The sequence below is a fragment of the Typopeltis vanoorti genome, chromosome 22 (genome assembly GCF_054136105.1).
Source record: "Typopeltis vanoorti isolate ZY-2024b chromosome 22, IOZ_Tvanoo_1.0, whole genome shotgun sequence".
Classification (NCBI taxonomy): Eukaryota; Metazoa; Arthropoda; class Arachnida; order Uropygi; family Thelyphonidae; genus Typopeltis; species Typopeltis vanoorti.
The window spans coordinates 11,329,402-11,354,117 of NC_143570.1; the positions used below are offsets into that span (position 1 = coordinate 11,329,402).

General features: G+C 35.0%; 1 protein-coding gene across 1 annotated transcript in view; it reads left to right on the forward strand.

Moving 5' to 3' along the window:
* The window catches only part of LOC150094156 (nephrin-like), a 113,585-nt gene that overhangs the window by 65,276 nt on the left and 23,593 nt on the right, over positions 1-24,716 (forward strand). Inside the window, exons 4-5 of the mRNA XM_090412412.1 lie at positions 6,795-7,088; positions 17,284-17,574. Coding sequence (XP_090268538.1) covers positions 6,795-7,088; positions 17,284-17,574 — 585 coding nt within the window. The remainder of the gene's footprint in view (positions 1-6,794; positions 7,089-17,283; positions 17,575-24,716) is intronic.

Here is a 24,716-nt window from a genome sequence, read left to right on the forward strand (position 1 = left end):
AGTTTCAAAAATATCCCTTACCGCTTTATATCGACTTCCATCTACTGACTGTATCTTCCTTTCTTCCTCAACAGAGCCAGTTCAGATCATTTTTTACCATAACACTGTTCGAAGTTGATCAGATAAATCCATCTATTTTTAAGAAATTGCTTTCGAGTCTTAAGAGACTTGAAAAAGATTTTATGAAAATGTTTTATATAATTTTTATTGAAGGCCTGTAATAGCTTAGTGGAAGTGACGTTTACTTCCACAGCACTAAGCCATCCGAATAAAGATTTAAGTTCTATTCTAGTAACCAACTAGAGAAACTTTTTCTAAGGTGTCTTCAAACGGTTACCGAATTAGTCGACGTCTGGCACGGCAAGCGGTTTTTTCTCTCCCGGAAACTTGGGTTTTTCTTCCTTAAACTCAAGATAATCGAGCTTGAATCCACATATCACAGACAATAACGTTGTGTTAAGGTTAGGAACAGCGAGATGGCGGCACTTGTTTGCTGTCCCTTCACTGAATACTGCTTAATATTAGTGATAATCTTGGGTCAGCTATCTCTGAATGGCTACCGATGGAGACTGAACTTATCCCTCAATCTCCATAAGTCAGACAGGACTAAAAAAACCTCGCCTACTCTGACGTGCAAATCATGTAAGGCGGTCTCTACTCTCATGATCAGACATCCAAGTCATCTGTAATGTTGGCGCCACACTGAATAAGTCAACCGTATGTATAACTAATCCACTAGCACCTATAATTGTGAACTTTTAGGAATAATTTCTAAAAACTTTATTCTTTAATTAGGGTTAAATTTAAATCATTAATTAAATAAACAACTATGGATAAAAAAAAGAGAGTAAGTAGCTATTCAAAAAGATAACGACGTGCAGAAAATGAGGCAAAAACAAACAAGGTTCTTATATTCATTAAGAACCTTGTTAATAAATAGAACTGATATACACGTATGTTTCTGTGGATAAGCAGTTCTATAGGCAGTTTTTGGTATTGAGATCACATTGTAATATAAGGAGTTTATTAAAAATAAACAATTAAAACCCGAAAAGTTTTGTGCGTCGTAAGACTTACATCATCAGGGGTAATGGTATATAAAAGGTTTACACAAAAAAAGCCTATTAACGATTAAATACACATTAGATGTTTTGAATAATTTCACAACTATTAAATAATTGATAAACCAGAATATGAATGATGCATTCGTATGAGTATGAGTGCTAGTTGTTGCCATCACGTTCTGTGGTTCACGCGTGCTATATCCTAGGTCCGTGGCAGTTAAATTTTTGATGAAAGGAGACCATACTTGATGTAAAGTTAAGCCTTGATTTTTATTGCACTGTGTAAGGATCCTAAGCATTTGTGAGGCTTCTTTAAATTTTCTTCTAAAACAGCTATTATCAATATATGACATTTTTGTTTATTGCCAGAGTACTTGATGGGCAGTAGTGGTGGTGTGGAATGCTAGGCTTGATTTTTTTGCTCTTCTTTTTCGTCGTCTTTTACGTGTTCAGACATGCGGATCTCTCTCGACCTACCTGTCTGGCCTACGTAACAGATGCCACAAGAACAGTGAATCTGACAGACACTTGGTTTCTTCATGGGGTGATGTGGAGGTTTTGGTGGATGTAGGAATCTAGATATTTTTTGTAAAGGTAAAAAAACCACTTTTACGTTGTACTTGCGGAGCAACGCAGCCATTTTGTCTGTGATATTTTTGATGTAAGGCAACGTCGATTGGATTCTTGAAATCTTGTTTAAGTAAGGGAGTTACAGGAGATGTATTAAGAATTTTTCTGATCGTCTTGGGTTCAGAACCATTAAGTGAGAGGTTCTGTGTTAGGTTATGCAGTTCTTCATTTCTTTTAATTGGTGTGCTACATGTATTGTATGCCCTGTCTCGTAAAGTTTTAACTGTTTCTTTTTAATAAACTTCTTATATTACATTGTGGTCTCCCATACCGAAAGCTGCCTCCAAATATAAGTGTTATGATTCTGAACTAAGATATGAATCGAAACCAGAAACCAAAATACATTGTTTATATTGATGCTATCAACAACGACGTTTAAATTACAACATTTTTCCATTCTAAAGAATTAGAGGAGGAGTTCTCAGAAAACGTTACAAATGTAAACATAGATCAGCAGTCAGCTACTAAGGTAAAGCAAAAGCGAATTTGTAAATTAAGAGTACCCTACAGATAAAGCAAATTTTACATCCAGTTTAAATGCTGAACAAAAAAAGTTTTATTTTAACATTTGGGCATTGCCAACCATTTATTTAATTTCCAAAATGCCAAGCGTGGACTTATCTTTATTTCCTAATCTATTCCTATCAGTGGTCCTAACTTAAGCGCCAGCGACCTTTCCAAGTATTCTTGGACTTCGCAACAACCGTAACTCGAGTCCTATGCCTACGGGTGTGTCCTATGTCTAAAGATGCGTGTGTTTACGGGACCAGTCTGCCTGTTCTGGAGGACGAAAACCTGAGTTTCCGGGTGAAAAATCTCTAACTCACCTTTCGTCGAAAGAGGCCAGATAAAGGTTCCTCATTGATGGGATCGAACCCAGGTCTTTCCCACTAAAGAGCTTCATCTATACCGACTGAGCTACGGACGCTCACTTAACTATATTTGTTTTGAAAAAAAATATAAGTCAATCACGCATGTAAATTAAGTGACGCTAGTTTATATTATTCAAACTCAATGAAATTTACTACAGACCTTGTTAGTTATTTAGAATATCAAACCCACTTGAATAGAAGGATTTTCTGATCCGCAATACCTAAAAAAATTTTTGAATACACGAAAAATCAGCAATCATTAAAGCCGCGTATCGTTTATGATCAGTGATGTTCATATACGAGTAGAAACTTAAATGCAAATCTTGAAATCTAAATTTTAAATGGAACTAATTTTTGGAGACAAATTTTAAAATTATAAATATACGCAGCTTGAAAAGAAGTCATGGTGTGAGGAACAAACAGACATGATGCCCACGTTAATAAGATGTGGGACCTCCTTTCTCTACGATGATTGCAGCAATCCTACGGGCATGTTTTCCACACGCATACGATAGCCATCAATGTGAATTTTAGACCATTCTTCCTGTAGGCATGTAATGAGATCCTGAACTGTTGTGGGGAAAACGTCCCTTGACCTCACCCAACTCTCTAGTTCATCCAATAGATGTTCAGTAGTGTTGGAGTTCTTGTTCACAAACCACGCAAACGGTGCATAGTCTTGCTAAAAGAGACAATGGTCAGTTCCATAGAAATGACACAAAGTAGAAAGCATTCCGTTGTCCAGAATATTCAGATACCTCTCGGAATACAATATTCCTGGCACCACAAACAGAGGGCTGCAGGCAAACCAAGAAAAACAGAACAATACCATCTCACCGCTACCTCCGAATTTCATAGTTGGGGTTAGGCATTCTAGTAAGAGATGTTCAACGGGGATCGCCACACCCGCTCATCTGCTCGTTAGATAGTATAGCGTGATTCATCGCTCCATAACATAGTTTTCCAATTTCACGTCTCATTGTACACGCTGTTTGCACGACTGAAGACAAGCTGCATGTTGATTCGGGTAATGTGGGGCTTGCATATTGCGGTCCTACCATAGAAACCCATATTGAGTCTCGGTTCTGAATATCTTTGTGGATTTGTGTTCCAGTCGATGTCCGGCACTCCGTATTCAACGTGTGGGCAGACGAATGGCAGTTTTTATACACCCTACGGTCACGTTCGATAAGTATAACTCCCTGCGCTTCCATCCCAGTATGGTATCACTGACAGTTGACCTGGGATGGTCCAATTCGTCAACGATTTGCCTAACAGATAGGGTTGCAACATGGCATCCTATCGAAAGTTTATTTTCCACTTGGTTAGACTATAATAAATTTAGTTTAATCCTTTATCCAAGTGTACGCAAACAAAGTTTGCACCTGAAGTATCTTCAGGACTGAGCAACTCGTAGTAAAGGTGGACCAAGCTGTCATCACTCCTTGTCTCAGTATCTCCCATGATGTGCTTTACATTATGGGAGATACCGAACTGATTCATCAGATCGGTTTCGACCTTTATTAAGGTCTCATCAGTGGGAGCCAGACCCAGAAGTGGTGATACTAAGGCAGAAGAAATGGAGAGGTCATACTTACTTATACGAGTTGCCGAACGATGTACCACCTTATTATTAAATTACTCTGGATTTAGAGAATGTTGGAAGTTTATTTTCCACTTGGTTAGACTATAATAAATTTAGTTCAATCCTTTATCCAAGTGTACGGAAACAAAGTTTGCGCCCAAAGTATCTTCAGGACTGAGGTAACTCGTAGTAAAGGTGAATTAAGCTCTCATCACTCCTTGTCACCGAATAGATTCGAAACCAAGAAAACTTTCTTCGTGCGATCAAGTGCTGTGGTGTGCAAACGCCACATCCACTGAGCTACACAAGCTTTCATATATATATATACGTGTGTGTGTGTGTGTATTTAATGTCTAAAAAAAAGTCTTAATGCCTTAAAAATGTTTTTTCTTAATATATATATATATGTGTGTGTGTGTGTGTGTGTGTGTGTGTATTTCATTCATATGCTTGACTATTAAGTGATATCTCGTAAATATTGATGAATTTTAACAACATATATTTGAACACAAAAATAGCGAATGTTTCATACTTTGGTAATCTCCGGTAGACTAAAATATTTTTTAGCTAGATAGTTAAGTACAATCATCATATCACGTGCTTTATTGGAAATTACTGTCAAATTAAGTAAAAATAGTGCTTTTTACTTTATAGTAAAAAACATTATTCACTAACTCTCTGTGTAAATATTCGAAGTCTTTCTGAAGGTTTATGAAAACCAGAAACACGCTTAAATAGTGCGTACTTTTGTGTAATGTGAGAAATTGTTTAATTGCAGTATTATTAAACAATTTTTTCTTACCATTATGATTGATTTATATTGCTTTTTTTTGCATTTTTAAGACTGTCAGTCTTAACTATCTATAACTATAACAATTTATCATCTCAGATTTTAAGTTATAAATACGTTTGTCGCTACTTCCTTCAGCCGTGCACAATCCAACCTGAAAAACAGGTAACCCGGCTACAGAATACACGTTAACCCCAAATGATACTCATTTCACGATCCTAGGAATTAATATGATCAAACCTTTAACAGTATATAACTTGAAACTGAACTTCGGGATAACGTTTAAATATGAGAATTAGCTGAATTTAAAAATAAGCACTAGTGGAAATTTTTTAAATTTTCGGGTTTGTTTGCAGGTACATCCATATCTTAGATGACTTTCTCAGAAATTAATTTCATTCACAATAAGTCACAAAATCGTATACCTGATGACCACATAAAACAGTGTTTCTCAATCTTTTTTTCGAGTCGCGATCCCCTTTTATAAGCAAGTAACCTGCGATCCCCACCAGATTTGCATAAAAAGGCATTTTTAATAGGGTAAAGAAAACACATCAGAAATAGATTTTTCAAAATATAATTATAATCTAATATTTAACTAACCTAACATTTAATGCGATGATTGTACTTGTATCTGGCCAACCAGCTTCAAAATTCGCGGCTGAGTGTTTGTTAAAGCCAACTTCATGTCATCCTCAACATTCAGTCTGTTTCTTGCCTTTGTTTTGATATGAAGAAGCGTTTAAAATCCACTCTCGCAGAGATATGTAGAGGCAACTGGCAGTAAAAACTCGAAAGGCAAGCATATTGACATTTTGATATGACTGATACATAGCAAGCCAGAGGTGAGTCAGCAATTTTTCATAAAACAAATTACGTGCTGAGTAATGGTTCCGCAGATCCAAGAATTCATCCTGCACTTCATCGCGATTGCTGGCTACATTCAGGGAAGCAGAGAATCTGTTTCGTACCAGTGCAGCTTCTTCTTCTCCTTCTTCAGATTCCTCTACCACACGGCAGAGTTTTTAAAACATGGCAATGTTTCGAAGATTTACTTTCCTACGCCAGTTTTGCAGCTTGAATACAACCTGGAGATTGTCTTGAGATTGGATAATGTGTGTTTCCTTTCCATGAAGTTTCAGGTTTAGCGTATTTAGCTGTTCTAAAATGTCTGCTAAGTAAGCAACTCTTTTCTTCTAAGCTTCATCATTAAAGTAAGCCACAAGGTCATGTTTCTCTTGCGCCTCCAGAAACAACTCGATTTCATCTTTCGACTCAAAACATGATTGAAAACATTTCTTTCGAGAACCAGCGTACAGCAGTGTAGAAAAGAACCTCGTGATCAGAATTAATGTCTTTACAGAGTTCTTTAAACAAACAGGAATTGAGGGCTCCAGATTCGATTCACAATGGCTCCGGATTCACATCTTTGATTAGAGAATCAAGTACGTCTTGCAGAGGAGCTGGAAGCAGGGCCGACGGAAACGGGCCTGCATTGCCGGCGGGCGTCACTACAAGGTGGGCGCCGTTTTGAAGTTTTAGTATGAAGTTTCATTCTTTCTTTAAATTTTTGTAAACGAATTAAGTAATAATAATTAGGTAAGTCAATATAATTGCTGCAAATTTACATATAAAAACAGATTTTGTCATAATCATTTTTATGATTATGAAAGTTTTTTTTTTTATTACTCACCAAACGAATGCTACTCTTATATTCCTCTGTATCGTGAAACTTTTGTTATGTGTATAACTACTTTATTGTACAATTCTTTCTATTATTGTTAATAATAAATTTATTCACTTTTCTTCGTGTTTTTCAATGAGAATTATAATATTTGTTTGTTTCGTGCCAGTCAAACCACTTGACGTTAGGATTACCACTCTCCAGCGTCCTCTATCTGCAGGTAAAAAGGTTACATTAATATGCCAATCAACAGGTTCCCGCCCTCCTGCAGAATTAACCTGGTGGAAGGGAAGTAGAAGGGTTGACGTGAATGAATCATCTTCTAGCGATGGCAGCATATCGATCAGCACGATGACTTTCGTGCCAGTCATGGAAGATAACGGCAAACGACTGATGTGTCGTGCTTGTAATCCTTTCCTACCAAACAGTGCCTTAGAAGACTATTGGCTTCTGAACATTTATTGTAAGTAGATTATATGAATACATTAAAATTAAGATAATAATCATGAAATTTACGCACCTTCAGTTATTAATTATTTCTTATGCTTCAATTTTCTTTCACAATAAGCTGTTACATTGGATAAAAATGACATTGTTAATTTTTTAGTTAATTTATTCCTCAATAGAGGACGTTCCAGAATTTATTATATTCATCATAGTTAATCTCGATAAATTAAGATGTAAAAAGGCTAATAATCCTATCTTATAACAGTATTATCTTAGCAAAGGATTTATAGTTTTTCATTTCGGATTGCGCATATTTTAGATCCGAACTGCACTGCAATCAAGTTTTTTTTGAAATATTTATTCTCCTTCAAAGAAATTACATGTACACAAAAGTATATAAACAAAGGTTTAATTGTTTTAACTAATAATTAATAAATTAAGTTATAATAATAATAATAATAATAGTAATAATAATAATCAGGGACAGCTCGCATAGTCACTGCGGCACCCCAATTTTTCCCGAAACACAAATATATTTATTAATTTATTTATATTTGCTTGTAATATTTAATTTTATCATCAACAATCCTATACAATTCTCTTATTTTGCATAAAAAATAATAAAAATCCATCTTTTAGCGCTTAAGAGGGCGAAGGACGCTAGTAGCACTGTTTACTACAGTGTCATATTGCTACTCGCGCAAGCATATGCACGTCATAGTGAGATGCGAGCTATTAACGTAATGCGGCACTGTCCGTCGCGCAGTTCCACTGTTGTTTATATGCAGTTTGCGCCAGTATTAGAGTGTTCGTAGTGCTTATCGTGTTTATTCCGTCTCTTTAAATATTGGGATTACAATTAAAGATTTGTTATAGTTTTTATTTTAGAACGTTATTGGGGTTATGACAATGGATTTTATTTTTAAGTAATTTTGAATTATACCAAACTGTATAATTTTATCGATAATAAAGAATATTTTTTCATGTTTAATATATTTTTTTTAAATGTTTACCATAATTTTGATATTTTATCCAAACACGTATACACTGTTCATATTTGTTAAATTAGGGACACAAAACACACGTGTTGAAAAGATTATTTTACTGATTAATAATAAAATAATAACTTTACGTTTCGACCCCTGTATCGAGGTCATCTTCAGAAGGATACATTCAGAAATATAAGAACAAGCTACATGCTGTTGCACTCTATACAAGTAAATTACATCAACGTTGTTAACTAATCTTTTTTCTTAGCCTGCCCTCTAGTGGAAAAAAAATAAATAAAAAATAAAATAAATAAAATAAAAACTACAATAAACTCTGCTAAAGAAAACTACTGAACTACTTAAATCCGTTAACACGTGGCCGGAAGAAACAATCAAAAAATTAATACCGCAGTATGCCCGCGCGTCCAGAATTTATGGCCTGCCAAAAGTACACAAAACAGACACGCCATTACGTCCAATTATGGAAGGAATTGACAGTCCGAATTACTACTTAGCCAAAAAATTAGCGGCCACACTCAAGGAATTGGTTGATAATTCCCATTCCTACATAAAAAATACACAACAATTCATAAACAAAATTAAAAATATTACACTCAACGACCAAGATCTATTTAGTCAGCTTTGACATAACTTCCCTTTTCACCAATGTCCCAATCAATTACAGAACATATTTCCATACGACATCACGGCCCTCTTTGCCCACGTACTCCGCTCCGGATACTTCGTGTGGCAAAATAATTTTTGCCTTCAAAAAGAGGGTACCGCCATGGGCTCTCCACTCTCCCCCCCCCCCCAATAGCGAACTTTTACATGGAAGATTTTGAGCAACGAGCTCTAGAATCGGCGTGCCTAAAGCCCAAAATTTGGCTCAGATACGTCGACGATATTTTCGCCATTTGGCCCCACGGCCGCAAAGCACTAGATACATTCCTTAGCCACCCGAACAAACAACACAAATGCATCCAATTCACCATTGAAATTGAAAAAAAACAACTCTCTTCCGTTCCTAGACACACTTGTCACACGTCTTCCTTCAGGCTGTCTCTCCTTCTCAGTTTACCACAAACCTACACACACAGGCCAGTACATACACAAAACTTCTTATCACCACTCAACACAAAAACTAGGGGTCATAAGCACCCTTAAACATAAAGCTCAAACCATTTGTTTGAGCTCTGTGTTTAAGGGTGCTTATGACCTCTAGTGGACAAATGAACAAGCTCTTATCCATGAATATGAGACCATCAAACATACCTTTATAAAAAATGGATACAGTATAAAAACCATTCACAAGATCCTCCACAAAGATACCACTAATAACAAAAAAGATTTCAAGAATGCTATTGCTATACCATATGTTAGAGGCATTTCAGAAAAAATAGACAGAACACTACACAAATACAACATCAAAACCACCTTTAAACCCCCGACAAAATTAAGACACCTACTCAGTTCTTCCAAGGATCCCCTGCCACACTTAGCCCACCCAGGGATTTACAAAATAGATTGCACATGTAACATACTATACATAGGGGAAACAGGGCGAACCTTCCCAATCAGAAAGGATGAACACAAACGTCACATAAAATACTTCCATTTTGGAAAAACCGGCCTTTCTGACCACGCACTCCAAACATACCACAGAATTGACCGGAAAGGTACCAAGTCCCTACACCGCACCAAAACCTGGTTCGAGCGGAAATTCAAGGAAGCATGTGAAATGATCAAACATGATCCGAATCTGAATAAAAATGATGGTCTAATAATTCCAAGAATGTGGAGGACCCATCTACAACCTTCATAGCAACCACGAAGAAAAATCTCAATACAAGACCTAGTGAAGTGTTTTTTTTTTTAACATTCAATAGCAACCTGTACTGTACGTACTGTACAAATCCAAAAGATAATCGTAATATTACTATATAATTCCAGAAGAATCCTAGTACGTGAGGACTTTAGCAGAGTTTATTGTAGTTTTTATTTTATTTTATTTTATTTTATTTTATTTATTTATTTTTTATTTTTTTTCTAGAGGGCAGGCTAAGAAAAAAGATTAGTTAACAACGTAGATGTAATTTACTTGTATAGAGTGCAACAGCATGTAGCTTGTTCTTATACTTCTGAATGTATCCTTCTGAAGATGACCTCGATACAGGGGTCGAAACGTAAAGTTATTATTTTATTATTAATCAGTAAAATAATCTTTTCAACCGTGTGTTTTGTGTCCCTAATTTAACAAATATGAATGCTGATCACCGTGTAACCTTAAAAGATAAAGACGTATACACTGTACTTACAGTGTGTATGTATATTTCGAAAGTTGCAGCACCCCCACGATTTCAAACCACGACTAGCCGCCACTGGTAATAATAATAATAATAATAATAATAATAATAATAATAATAATAATAATAATAATAATAAATGCTAAGCAGAACTGTGGTTTGGATAATACCATTTTTAGATCCGTTTGTGGAAGTTGAATCCATCATCAAGAGGATGCCGAAAGCCAATCTATAAACTTTGGAAACAGAAATTCAGTGATACCAGTCACTTAACACTGATTAATGATCCAACGAAGATTTATTGTAAGAAACAAAATTTTCAATGATATACTTGAAGAATTGCAAAGACAGAATGTCATTGAATCCCAGGAAAAACTGGAGTTACCTGGCCACTGGAAAAAAAAAATAAATCAGGTAGAGCACCTAAATATTAGCAACGAGAAATGAGATGCACGAGTGTCGAAGAAATGCAGCATACCGAAGAAAGACAGCAACTACCGAACACCGAAACAAAATTGAAAACAAGATTTAGTCGCATTATTGGGCAACATGAACTTTGCAATAGAAACAATTCCTCCAAAAACTGTTGCAGAATCAAATCAGCTGATGTGCAACGCTGCAGATGCAGTTACAAAAGAATCTGGCTGCACCATAATAATAATAAATAAATAAACAAAAAGAGGGACACCAAAATGGAAACTATTCTTGTAATGAAAAATGTCGTCCATTTAAAGAATTTGAAGAAAAAGGTGAAGAAGGCGCAGTCTAGTAAATCGATACAACCTTGAAACGAAATCGATCGTCGAAGTATCAAAAGTATTAAAACGAAGAATTGTTGCGATAGTAAAGAAGATCATTCGCTATGAAAGCAGAATAAGTCAATGAAAACAAACCACTCAATTTTTAAGACAAATGAACAGTTTTACCGAAATATGGATGGTGAATCTTCAGGCAGTGTTAAACGCCTAAACGCAGAAGAAATAATGAAGTTCGGGAAGCACTTTTGGAATAATCCAAAATAACATAACAAAAGTGCTAAATGGATTAAAGATGTTGAAAAACAATTGAGCAACACTCAGGTGGACGACCTTGTCATAGCGACGTGGATGCGATGAATATCATTAGAGTTATTTCCCAAGGTAATTCATTATGTCTTCTGTTGTTCGTCCTAGCGTTGATCCTTGTAACATTAATTGTAAAGAAATCTTGGATTCGGATATGAAGCATAAGCAAGCAGGAAAAACTTCACATTTGTTATACATGAATGATCTTAAAATATATGGAAATTCATCCCGAGAAGCAGACACACTGCTCAATAGGGTCTGCACCTTCAATGAAGATATTTGTATGGAATTTGGACTTTATAATTGTGCAAAACCATCTGTAAAGGCAAAATAACAAACACAATCAAATAGAAGGAGAATTAATACGTTCCAGAATGGATCCTACAAATATCTAGGAAGTCTCGAGATAGATGGCATTTTGTATTCAGATATCAGAAACGAAACTTGCGTCTGAACATCGGAAATGAGTCAGTAAAGTTCTAAATTCTCAACTCAACCGAGGCAACTCTGTAATAGCAATCAATGCATGAGCTGTCCATGTAATCGGATACACAACAGGGATAATTGACTGGACACAAATCAATTTGGATGCGCTCGATCGTAAAACACGAAAATTAATGACAATGAATTAACGTCCACTCAGTGATGTACCTACCCAGTAAAAGTGGAAAACGTAGACTCTTAAAAGCAGTCTCTCTCCTAGCATTTGCGGGACCCGAGGAAAGAGTACAAATGGAGACCCACATATCATGTCTAAATATTTAAAAGTTGTAAATCGATTTAACAAACTGTTAAATCAAATCAGTTCTATCCTCCTGTCTTGAAACATATGCCTTCATAAAGACAAAAATCGAGAAATGTGTACAGCTATGATTTCTATACGCATATTAAAAAGTTGGTGGAATATCAAAGATGATTGAAATTGAACTGTTATTGCGCATGTCTTTTTTTTTTTTTTTTTTGATCGACCCGCAATGTTTGGATGAGTAATAAAATAAACATACATAATTCATAAATTATTATACATGTATATATTTCTTCCTTGAAATGTATTGTTCCATCAGACTGATTCTGAATATTTCTTTTTTTCCCCCTCTTATTTGATAAATTTATTTGTTTGTGCGTTTGTGATATGATATGCAGCCCTCTATCAAGAAAGAGGAGCACCTACACTGGGCGCAGGGCCCAAGGTAGGTGCTCCTCTTGCCTCGGTCTAAGAGCGATACTGCATACAAGTCATGCAAACAGTAAAAGTGGGAAAACAAGGATTGAATGAATACATGATGTTAAACACCATAAAGGATGCTAATTGAAGCTCTCGAAGAAAAGTCGAATAATAAAAGATTAGGAAATTAAACACTCCATAGTCAATATTGGAAGGATATTGAAGGGCATACATAATTTACAGAAGTTGACAGTCGCTTAACTTAGCAATGATTAAGGCCCGAATTGGATATATCCCAGTCAATGATTTTATTATGTTGCTCCATTTTAGTATTTTATAGTAACTGTCATCCTGTTAGAAAATTAAATCTGAAAAGCCTGTACAGCTGTCTGGTAATTGCCTATACTATGCGTGTCTTCACAGTGTATTACATTTTTTTTAAAAAAAACTACTCAAAAACTTGGATCAATATTCGTTAATTACGCTTGTTTTGTGTCTAGGCCATTTCATTCTAAACAAGTTATTCGATCGCCCTTTAAAAAAGAGACAGACCCGATGAAAACACAGTTGATACGCGTTCTATCAACTGTGTGTATCAATTTACAACTGCTCATGCTTTAAAAAACTCGATATTAAATATGAATAACCCTAATAACATTAACTGCGTTCGCAATCACTGTAACGCAAACCTGATCACATTCGAAATCTAATTGCATTCAAATATCCAACCTTTCTTGTGAACGTTTTGCATGTGAATTGGTGAACACTGATAGGCTCTTTGCCAGAACATAGAAGAGTAAACTTTTGGCAGCTCACATATCCTAGTTCGAATTTACAATTCTGCAATTATCTTAACACTTATTCTGTCGAGTATGTTATCAACTCAGGATGCAAAGCCTTGATGTACTAAATGGTTTTTCTACGTTGCAATTATCTGGAATAAGAGAACTTTTTTTATATATAGTAAACCCACGAGACGTTGTTCAAATAATAGTGCATTAGTCCCATGGATGGGCACAGAACTAAGAAAAAATAATGTTATAAAGAAGTGGGAAAATATTTTAAACAAATAAATTAGAGTTCTTTATTTACTCGTATATGGAACTTTTTTTTTTTCATACATAAAATTTTACCATTCTGATTCCAGGATCCTACACTGTATTTTGAATACAAGTTGCCGTCTACTTCGACTTAATAATAAAGCATTAGTCGAACAGAACCTATCAAGGAAAAGTTCGATTCTGCTCCATCAGCAAAGCTGCCATTATACACAAGAAGAATGGGAAATCTTTCAAAGACTTGTCAGCCATAGAAGTGACATCCATAAGAACATCTCACATAAAAGAGAGAAAAATTGTAGCTCATTTGTTTCTTCAGCATCATCAAACACTCCTTTATAAAGATGTACAATGATGATGATAATCGCTTGAAGATATTGTCGTCATTATGTGCGCTTTTAGAAATTGACACAAAATTTAAGTACGACAAATACGGCAAATGTCCTATTTGCTAAGAGTGAACACATTGCTTGCAGATAATAATCATTTATTGCAAAACTGACATTACAATTTATGTTATGCATTTACTGAGGGAAAAAGAAAGAAAAAACCCCTTAGTATTGCTAAACTTTCGTGTTTATAGATTCATTCTTTTTTGTCACTTAACAAATTTATTTCTCAAAACTTTATTTACGATAACAATACTTTACTTTCAGAAGTTTTGGTTTTATCTTATTCTTTTATACTGTTTTATTTTATGCTGATATTGATAATTAAATAAGGATTTGTTTATGTATTTATTTATTCATTTATTAATAAATGATAAAGATATTTTTATTACTATTACTCATGTAAGATCTAGTTCCGTATTAATAATTTTATGGTGAATATTGTATATCTATGTAACAATGTTTCTGTTGCCATAATGCTAGAATGCCAGAAGAAAGACGTTGTAAGTTCGATTCTATTTGCCAGCTAGAAAAATTTTTTCTAGGCCACTTTTTCAGCTGGTCCTGATTCGATCTCTGGTAGAATCAAATAAGATTTTCCAGAAACCTCAAGAAAATCCAGCATATCAAAAAAATTAACCATAGAAATCGGATTATTTTAAATAACTACGTTATCTGAAACAGTGTGATTATTACGTTATCTGAAATTATCTTTAACCGTAACATATTATTTGGGTTTAGGATAATGAGAGATCAGCAACTGTTTGCTGCACTCACTCCTGAGATCCCGAAAGTTATCCAATAGTCTTGAGAACTTCGCTATTAGTAATAGCGAAGGATGGAAGCTGGTTATCTATCGATTTCCAAAAGTTTGTTTTTTATAAAAGAGCTCCTCCCTTCTTATTCTTTTAGGGAATAAGTGCGTTAGACGATTTATTTTGTCTCTGGGCAGAGAATTCATTACATTATGTCTCATATTTTAAAAACGGTTAAAATTGGTCATTTGTACAAAATATCGTACTCTTAGCTGCTCTCACGTATTCGCGTTTAGCTCTTGATTTTGAAATGAACGAGAGGCTTACATCAACACACAGAGCACAAATATGATGAATAGTTTGTAACATTGTGATATTTATTTTTTTATTAAATTAGAGCCTACGTAGCTCAGTCGGTATAGACGAGGTCCTTTGGTCGGAAAGACCTGTGTTAGGTTCCCGTAAGGAACCTTTATCTGGTCTCTTTCGACTAAAGGTAAGTTAGCCGGTCTCATATGGAGGTAGAGGGGTTTTTTTCCGCCTGTAAACTCGGGGTTTCGTCCCTCAGAATAGACTGGGCCCTGTCAACCCGTCACTTAAAAACAAATATTAGCACTACAGTTATTTTCTGGGCCAGAGTGACAATATTATAAACCTTTAGGGGGATTTAATGTTAAGAATATTAATGATATGATATCAGCAAAGCGATTTGTATAAACAAACATAACTTCTTTAAAATTCTTAAAATTGCCAGACGAATAAAGTAACATGTCCAATACTGGAAGAACGATAATACTAAGCCTCCCATACGCGCGCGCGCGCGCGCGCGTGTGTGTGTGTGTGTGGCGTGCTAATGGGGGGAAGAGAGAATGCACGAATCACTGGGACATGATTATCGATCAAACCGAATCTTTCTATGCATGCTCTAGCTGTTAAAAGAAACATGCTTATCCATGATAATTCTGAATTAGGCGCTGTTCGCGATTGGCATAAAAGATACATAAACCTCAAATATCATTGAAAAACGTTCAGTAACTTACGGCATTAGATGCGAACATCAAGACAGGATATAAAGCATTTTAAAGCAGTCACAAAGCATGCATTTTTTTTTTCTTCTTATATTTTGGTATCGACATATTGAAGCGTAGCTCGTAGCAACACTGAGTACTGCTTAATACTGCCAAAAAAAGTAAATAAATAACAGTATTTATTATTTCAATTTCGGATATTTTATTTTTAATGGAGGCTGGAAACCCGTTTTTCTTAGAGGTAAGAAAATACCAGGGGGCAGTTCTATTCAGTTAAACTGTTTCAATGTTGTTAATGCTATTGATGTTATTAATGTACACCCTCTGTCCAAAACGAAACCGAACTTTTCGAAAATAAAAGAAACTAATGGCACCACCTGTTGTATCTTTTTGTTGTCGAAAACGGCTACCTTCATTAGTGTTGTGTCAACTGTTTATGACATTTGTTTCATTAGAAGCCGAGTTATAGTGCCAAGAGTGACGAACGATCGGAAAATGAGTTTCAAACAGAGAGCTGCGATTGACTTTTGTGTTAAACTTGGTAAACGTTTTACCGAAACGCATCAAATGCTTCAAAAAGCATACGGTGATGAATGCTTATCCCGTACTCAAGTTTACGTGTAGTTTAAGCGATTTCAAAGTGGGCGTGAGACGCTTGAGGACGACGAAAAGCCGGGCCGTCTAAAAACTGGACTGAGCAAAGTTAACATCCAAAAAGTGCGTGATTTAAACCCGAAATCGTCCTTGAGATTGATTGAAGATGAATTGGGGATTCCAAAATCAATTGTGCACAACATTTTGACCGAGAGTTTGGGCCTTCGTAAATTGAATTCGCGATTTGTTCCCCACAAGTTGACCGACGACCAAAAAAATGTATCGCATTGAACACTGCAAGGACCTCATTAAAACTGCTCGTAAGGACTAAAACGTCCTTGAAACGATCGTTAGTGGTGACGAAACGTTTCAAGCCCGTTTCAAAATGAGCCCGAAACAGAGTGCTGAGTGGAGACCACTAGAAGAGGGGCATCCGGAAAAAAGTCTCTTGGAGAAGTCAAAGGTAAAGACAATGCTAATTTGTTTCAACGATTCCAAGGGCATTATCCACAAAGAATTCGTTCCGACTGGCCAAACGGTCAATGGTGAGTTTTATCTCGAAGTTTTGAAGCGATTGATAGCGAGAATTCCTCGCGTACGACATGAATATCGTGACGACCGACCATTCGTCAAAACACACACACACTGTCACTATAACTTCGCTTCTAATGAAACAAATGTCATAAACAGTTGACACAACACTAATGAAGGTTGCTGCTTTCGACAACAAAAAAGATACAGCAGGTGGCACCACTAGTTTCTTCTATTTTCGAAAAGTTCGATTTCTTTTTGAACAGAGGGTATAACTCCGTGTCATACATTGCAGTGTGTTTTGTAAATTATATAAAAATTATCTGTTTCAGATATTCCCAGACTTCGACTTGTATTAGGGGCCAACATCCATCATTCAGCAATCAGAGAGCGTGATAATGTATATTTTGAATGCAACATTCAAGCTAATCCGTGGGTAACAGAAGTAGGATGGCGATTTGAAGGAAGGCCCATGTACAGCAAACCTTCTGAAGGAATTGTGGTGAGTAATCATTCGCTGCTAATACAGAACGTCAAGAAAGAACATAGAGGAATGTACCAGTGTATAGCAGCGAACGTAGAAGGCGAAGGAGAAAGCGAACCTGTGTGGCTAGGAGTGCAGTGTAAGAGCTTTTTTTTATTTTAAAATATAAACTGAAAAAAAAAAAAAGATAAAACTGATTTAATTTTTTTTTAATTAACACTCATGCGAAGGGAGTTTATCTCCATCTTTTCTGTTAAAATAAAAAAAAATTCGATTATCTTCGGAAATAGTAGCATAATAAATGCTGTTTCTGTAAATCCAACAATTATGGGGAACCTAATTGCGTGAAGTGTTGATCACATGATCACAACTCGCACTGTTGAATAATTATTCCACTTCATTTTACAATGCTTGAAATGATAATAAATACCCGATATTGATTTAAAGCCATGCAGCAAGCTCTAATAACTTATCCTCATACACCCGCGTTTCTTCGTCCAGTGAAGAGGGTAAGAGTGAGCTCAAAGTTACGTTCACCAGGTTGATAGCTTTTTACGAAATGGGAACTCATTAACTGAACAACCTCTTCGGCATCTGTTACTATCATACCATCTGCATTCAGTAGAGTTATTCTTTCATTTCATTCTTCCTTTTACTTACAGCATAACGATAGAATTCTTTGGGAATGTCTTTAGCTTGCAGAGCCAGTTTCTTTTCATACTCAGACAGTTGTGACTCTTCTGAACTGCTGCTTATAATTTTCATAATGGGCATAGCCCTTATGCACATGGTATTCGTTCCACATTATCCATTTCTTACGAATCTCTTGCGTAATAAGATTTACACATCCATTTGACTCCTACGCTATTTGTTCTTCGAACTTTCGGGATACATTCTGATGTTGCAACATTTAAGTATTTTTTAAATGCTTCCTTCCCATCCAGCAACCGATACCATTGCGCTAAACCAAGTATACTCCTCAAATGGTCCTGCTTTCTAGTTCAGCATGCAACCTTTTCTAAATATCTGAATGGAACATTCATAAGCTTAGACACTTTTTAAGTGAGTACCGAATGATTACTGTCACCAACCAGAGGCAAAAACAGTTGTCTTTAACTGAAACTCCCTCTGACACTATAATCAAATCTAACACTCTTGGATCTCGACTTCCTTCTGTCACATGCTGCTTGAGGAAGTTGTCTCGCAACAATTCAATAAATTCAGTTTCAATCTTCTCATGAGATTTTATTGCTACTTAGTGTTTGGATAATTAACGTTCCCCATTATGTTAATCTTTTTGCGCCCATCATCTTCATTTCGTATTGCATTTCTTCGTCACTAGCAACTGATCCGCCAGGTCTATAACAACACCCCTCAATGTATTTAATCATGTTACATTCCACCTCACACCAGATGGCTTCAAATTCACTGGAATTCTGTTACCAGTATTACACTCTTTGGTCTCCACACCAACTGGATTCAAGTCTTCCAGTATCATTAACAGCACACTCTATCCTGTCTATCCATACTAAAATTACTGTATCCTTTAAGCTCTATATTCGTTGATATGTCTGATTCTAATAGCCAGGTCTCACTAATGCCTATAATCTGGCCCCAACATATTGCCCAAGGCAACAAACTGTATCCCTTTTTTTCTGATACCCTTAGCATTCGTGCACAGACATAATAATCTACCCGCATTTTCTTTTGTATACTCTTGTCTGTAATCTGCATGACAGTTGTCCAACTTGCAGCGATATGCAAGTTGGACAACTATATACTCCTACTGACTGCTATATACTCCATAGTAGAATTGGAGGAAAAGCAAAACATTACGGCCTTCGATTGGAAAAGATCTGAATTCAAGTCTCGTCATGATGAGGGAGTCCTTATATGGGCTTTTTCAATTGAAGGTGGTTAGCCGATCTCATACGGAGGTAACAGGATATTTCCCCTCCCGGAAACTCGGGTTTTTCATTCCAAGTATAGACAAATCGGCCTTCAGAACACATCCAATTTACAGACAAAAAATACTGCTGATGATGAGCGTAAATGGCGTTGATAGGTAGTAGTAGTGTTATAGTAGGAGAATTGAGCAGTAGTGGAGTACTTAGCGAGCAGAGTAGAGTGTCCTCCCGCGATGAATCTTGGACTCCCTAGAGGTGTCACGTAATAATAATAATAATAATAATAATATATGCAGGCATCTTTCAAGACTTCTGATACCAAACCCATTCACACGTAGGCTGTCCTTGTTATAAAAATCTAATTTTCCATCACACTCACTGAACGCATCCAAAAACTCGCTTCCATTCCTCCTATGTACATCTACCCATCTAATCGTTTGCCACCATAGCCCATCTTCTTAATTCATTTTTATCATATCGTGGTAATATACTTACGATTTTCACTTCCTCACTCTTCATTCTCGCTTCTTCAACAACCCTTTCATATCCTCTCAATTTTCAATTGCATGTGTTATATTTTTAATTTTTGCTCCCGGAAAGCTTCAAATTATAACCCACTAGCATGTTTTATGATTGAGTCGCCATACCAAATAGTATCTTTCTTTACAATCGATATTACTTACTAACTTTCCCAATTCTGTGCTTCTTTGTTTCTTATTTTTCAACTTAATTTTCTTATCCTCCCTATGTTCATTTAAGCGCCTTTCGAGTTTCTGCAATTCTCGCGTCGTCTGTCTAATAATCTGCTTCGATTTTGGAGGTTAATTCATTTTCAATATCCTCCTAAGGCAAGCCTTGTTGTTCTGGACTTTTCTTACTGTTCGTTTTTACCGTTACGTTTCTTGTGCATTTTTGGTTCCATTTTAATCTATATTTAATACTGCAATATCTTAACAAAAATATGTTATAAAATACTAAATATAGAAAACTCTACAATAATATTCTATAAAACACTAATTTTCTAAGGGAAACCCACAATAAAACAGATAAAAATCACTTTTACAAGAGCGCTAAATTCACCGACCAATCACAATGTAGCCTCGAAACCCTTATTATATTCTCGTAAGCTTTCCATTTCTTTGACAAACTTTTAAGCAAAATTAATTCTTCGTCATAGCAAAACATAATACATGAAATAAGATATATAATCAATAAATAGATAAAACCATTTTTTGTATTTAACAGTGTATTTTATCGATGATCATTTAATTATACATGCATATGCGATCGATATCAGCAAACACCCATCGTAGTTCACCAGTTTCTCTGTTTCATAACATCTCTCAGTTATGAACGTTAGAAATATTTCTTGCTCTAACAGTCATCACTTCTTCGTATTTTCAATTTATATAAGCGTTTGTGGTACATGTCATACTCAGAGACTTCCGTCTGCCACTGCTGGCAGACCTTCAAGAGATCCGGTAAAAAAAAGTCATTCAGTGTGTATGTGTGTGTGAGAGAGAGAGAGAGAGAGAAAGAGAGAGACGGCGCCTCTTTCCAGAGAAAATATACAAAGAAACTCAATCGCCATGAAGACAGTTACCTAACCGTAAACAGAGAATTAGTAATCAATCAGAATTCTTTGATGAGCCACGATCATTAGTGCGAACTTGAAAAGGGCTTCTTAGGATTTCATCTTAATTAACCAAATTATTATCTCAGTTCATTTACTCTAATGATGCCATCTTAGATTGCACGTGGGCAAGAGCCGGTGGCTTTCTTGAGGTTAGCTCGTGGATATTTATCTTTAAAGCAGTTGTGATAAGTTACACACCCAATGTTCAGTAATTCTATTATAATGAATGTTCACCAAGGTCGAAAAAAATCTCTGTAATGAATGAAAAATTGGTTATAACGAACTTGTTATAACTACTCTTTGATTTCCTGATATCAAACATTAAATTGTGTTTCGCGAATTGAACAAATGCATGAGCTATCGAAAATAAACAGTACTATGACTGATTAAGCGAGACTGTTTGAGGGCTTGATTGAGGAAAATTTCTGAATCCATATGACTACCACTTCTTTGTGGTAATCATACTTTATCGTGTCGAGTTCAAATAAAATGAAACTTCGTGATTAAATAGACAAAAAATACACCTTGATTTTAAATTTAAGATTTTTTTTTTTTTAAAAAAGAATTAATATCGTAACTTATGGTAACAAGAAAAAAGCTTGACTTTGGTAAAATTGGTGTGTGGATGGATAAGGGGAAAAAAAGGAATATGTTATGAAGATTGTTATTATATAAGTACCCATGCTTATTAGAGTAAGGATAATTTAACAGAATATCCAAAAACACAAACTTAATAATGCAGAATATGGTTGTACGTGACGAGCGAAGTGACCTCCACGTGGACGCAACTCACCGAAGCAGTAAGGTATCTAATAGTAAAGAACGGACAAAGGGGACACGGTAACTTCATGCGGCGGTGGTAATGTACAGAATTTTCTTATTTTATTAACAATTAGCATTAGAGGAAAAAGGTGAATCAATTTCTAGTTGGAAGAAAATTGGACAATTGCCTAGAGAACTTTTTGAATGACTTATATGTATTGTAACTTGTTAGTTCCACTGGACTGGTAATCGGAGGACTTAAGTTCTTGTGCGAGACCTAATTAATGTGGTGGGGTCTGTTGGCATTTGGAGTTAAAATTGTAAACTTGTATTTTCCTATGCTATGTGTGTTTTAGTTGACCAGAGGATATGAGTTATATGTTCTCTAACTAATTGTAAATTCCTATGACTCTCTATAAACATTACTATATTTCTTCTATAATCTACTCTTTCCCCTTCAATATACCCTATTCCTCCTATGAGTTTAAATTCGGAAGAAGGCTAGTTCAGAAGCCTTAAGGTAGCAGCCCTACCACTGAACTATTCCATCGTCAGGCTAGTCCCCTGACATGGAGAACATAACCATACTTGTAGGCTGAAAGAAAAAGATAATCGGTTGAACCTATGGGAAACGACCCTGGAATGGAAAAGGGAAAACGAAAATGGAAACGACAAAATATAATACACATAGCAAACTGGAATGTAAGAGGAATAGCATATAAAGAAATAGAATTAGACCAATTATTAAATGAAAGAAATTTTAAAATAGCAGTAATCACTGAAACAAAAAAGAAATTAAAAGGAACCATGAGAACTGAAAATTTTAATGTGATATACTGTGGAGTTGACAGAGACCAAAGAGCACAAGCAGGAGTCATGATTTGGATTCATAACTCCCTTTCAAAACAGTTAAAACATTGTAAATTATGGAATGAAAGAATAATAGAAGCTAGAATAAAAATAGATAGAGGCTATTTAACAATAATTGGTTTATATGCCCCAGAAGAAGGAAGAGAACAGGATAATCTTGATTTTTATAATCAGCTACAAAACATATATAATAAAATAAATAAAAATGATTACGTAATTTTAGCAGGAGACTTAAATGCAAGAATTGGAAACACAAAAATTAATAATAATATCGGAATACATGGAGAACACACTCTAAACAGAAATGATAAAAAATTGATTGACTTTGTAGTTTATAATAACCTAAAAATAATGAATTCCTTCTGTAAACATAAAGACATACATAAATATACTTGGGCAGCAAGAGGATGGAAATCAATATTAGATTACTTCATATTAAATGAAAAGAAATCAAAATTTTCACTAGATGTTAGAGTTCACAGAGGATATGAAATAAGCAGTGACCACTTCCTTTTAAAATAAAATTAAGATTACCACCTAAATGGCTACAAGTAACAAGAACAGAAAGAAAAATTGAAACATTTGTTTATAAAACTACTAGACTATTGAATGACACAAATGTACAATGGCTATATGAACAAAGAATTAACCAATATCTAGATAAAATAAAACAAAATGAAGAAATAGAAATAGAATGGCTTAATATAAAAACGATACTAAATGCAGCAGCAAATGAAAGCTTAGGAAAGACCAAAAAATTCAATAAAAGAAAAAACTGAAGATCTGGGATGATACAATCAAAGAAATAATTAAAAAGAAAAAAGAAGCCTATCAGAAATGGTTAAGCAGTAAAAGATTAGAAGATGAAATAGAATATAAAAGAATAAGAGCCATAGCTAAAAGAGAAATCAGAAAAAGACATAGAGAATCATGGAATAAATTTGTTTCTAATTTAGAACATGATTTATATAAAATAAGACCCAATGTATATAAGATTTTGAAACACCTAAATGCAGATACCAAAGAAAACATAAAATTAAACACCGAATTGAAATTAGAAGAATTTCTAAATTACTACACAGAACTGTGGACAGACAAATATTTTAAAAAATACAACTGGCAAACAATTAACGAAAATGAAAAGGAAATAACTGAAGAAGAATTAGAAATCAGCCTGAAAGAAACAAGAAACGGAAAATCACCTGGAGAAGATAAGCTAGATTCAGAACTATATAAATACGCAGGAACTAGATTCAAAGAAAGACTCTTATTATTTTTAAATAAAATTTACTCAACTGGTATCCCCCCCAATAGAATGGAAAAAAGCAATTGTGATTCCTATCTTTAAGAAAGGTAATAGAGATGACCCTAAAAACTATAGAGGTATCAGTATACTAAATTCCTGTTACAAAATATACAGCAGAATCTTAAATAACAAACTAATGAAATAATGAAATATTCAGAAAACTTTATTCTAAAGGTACAGAATGGATTTAGAAAAGGACGATCATGTATAGACCCAGCCTTTTGCCTAAAATTAATAATAGAGAAAAGAAGAGAATATAATTTAGAAACACATATTGCATTTATTGACTTTGAAAAAGCATTTGACAAAGTTAAAAGAAACATATTATTTAACATATTAAAAGAACAGACAAATATCAAATAATATCCTAAAAGCTATCACAAGTATATATGAAAATAATCAAATACAAATAAGATTAAATCACGAGCTATCATATAGGAGAGAGATAAACCAAGGGGTCCGACAGGGATATCCCCTCTCAGCAACTCTTTTTAATATCTACTTAAATGAAATAATAATAAAATGGAATAAAAATTTACATCAAGGAATTAAACTTTCACCTACAGTTAACTTAAACACTCTCCTCTTTGCAGACGACCAAATAATAATTACAAATTCTGAAGATAACTTACACAAAGCTATTTTAAATCTAAATGAGATATCCAAAGATTATGGTATGATAACATCAACGGAAAAATCAAAGACTATGGCCTTTAAAGGACAAGATCCAGCAAGAACTAAAATAGTAATAGATAACAAGATCTTAGAACTGGTGAATTCATTTAACTACCTAGGATGTA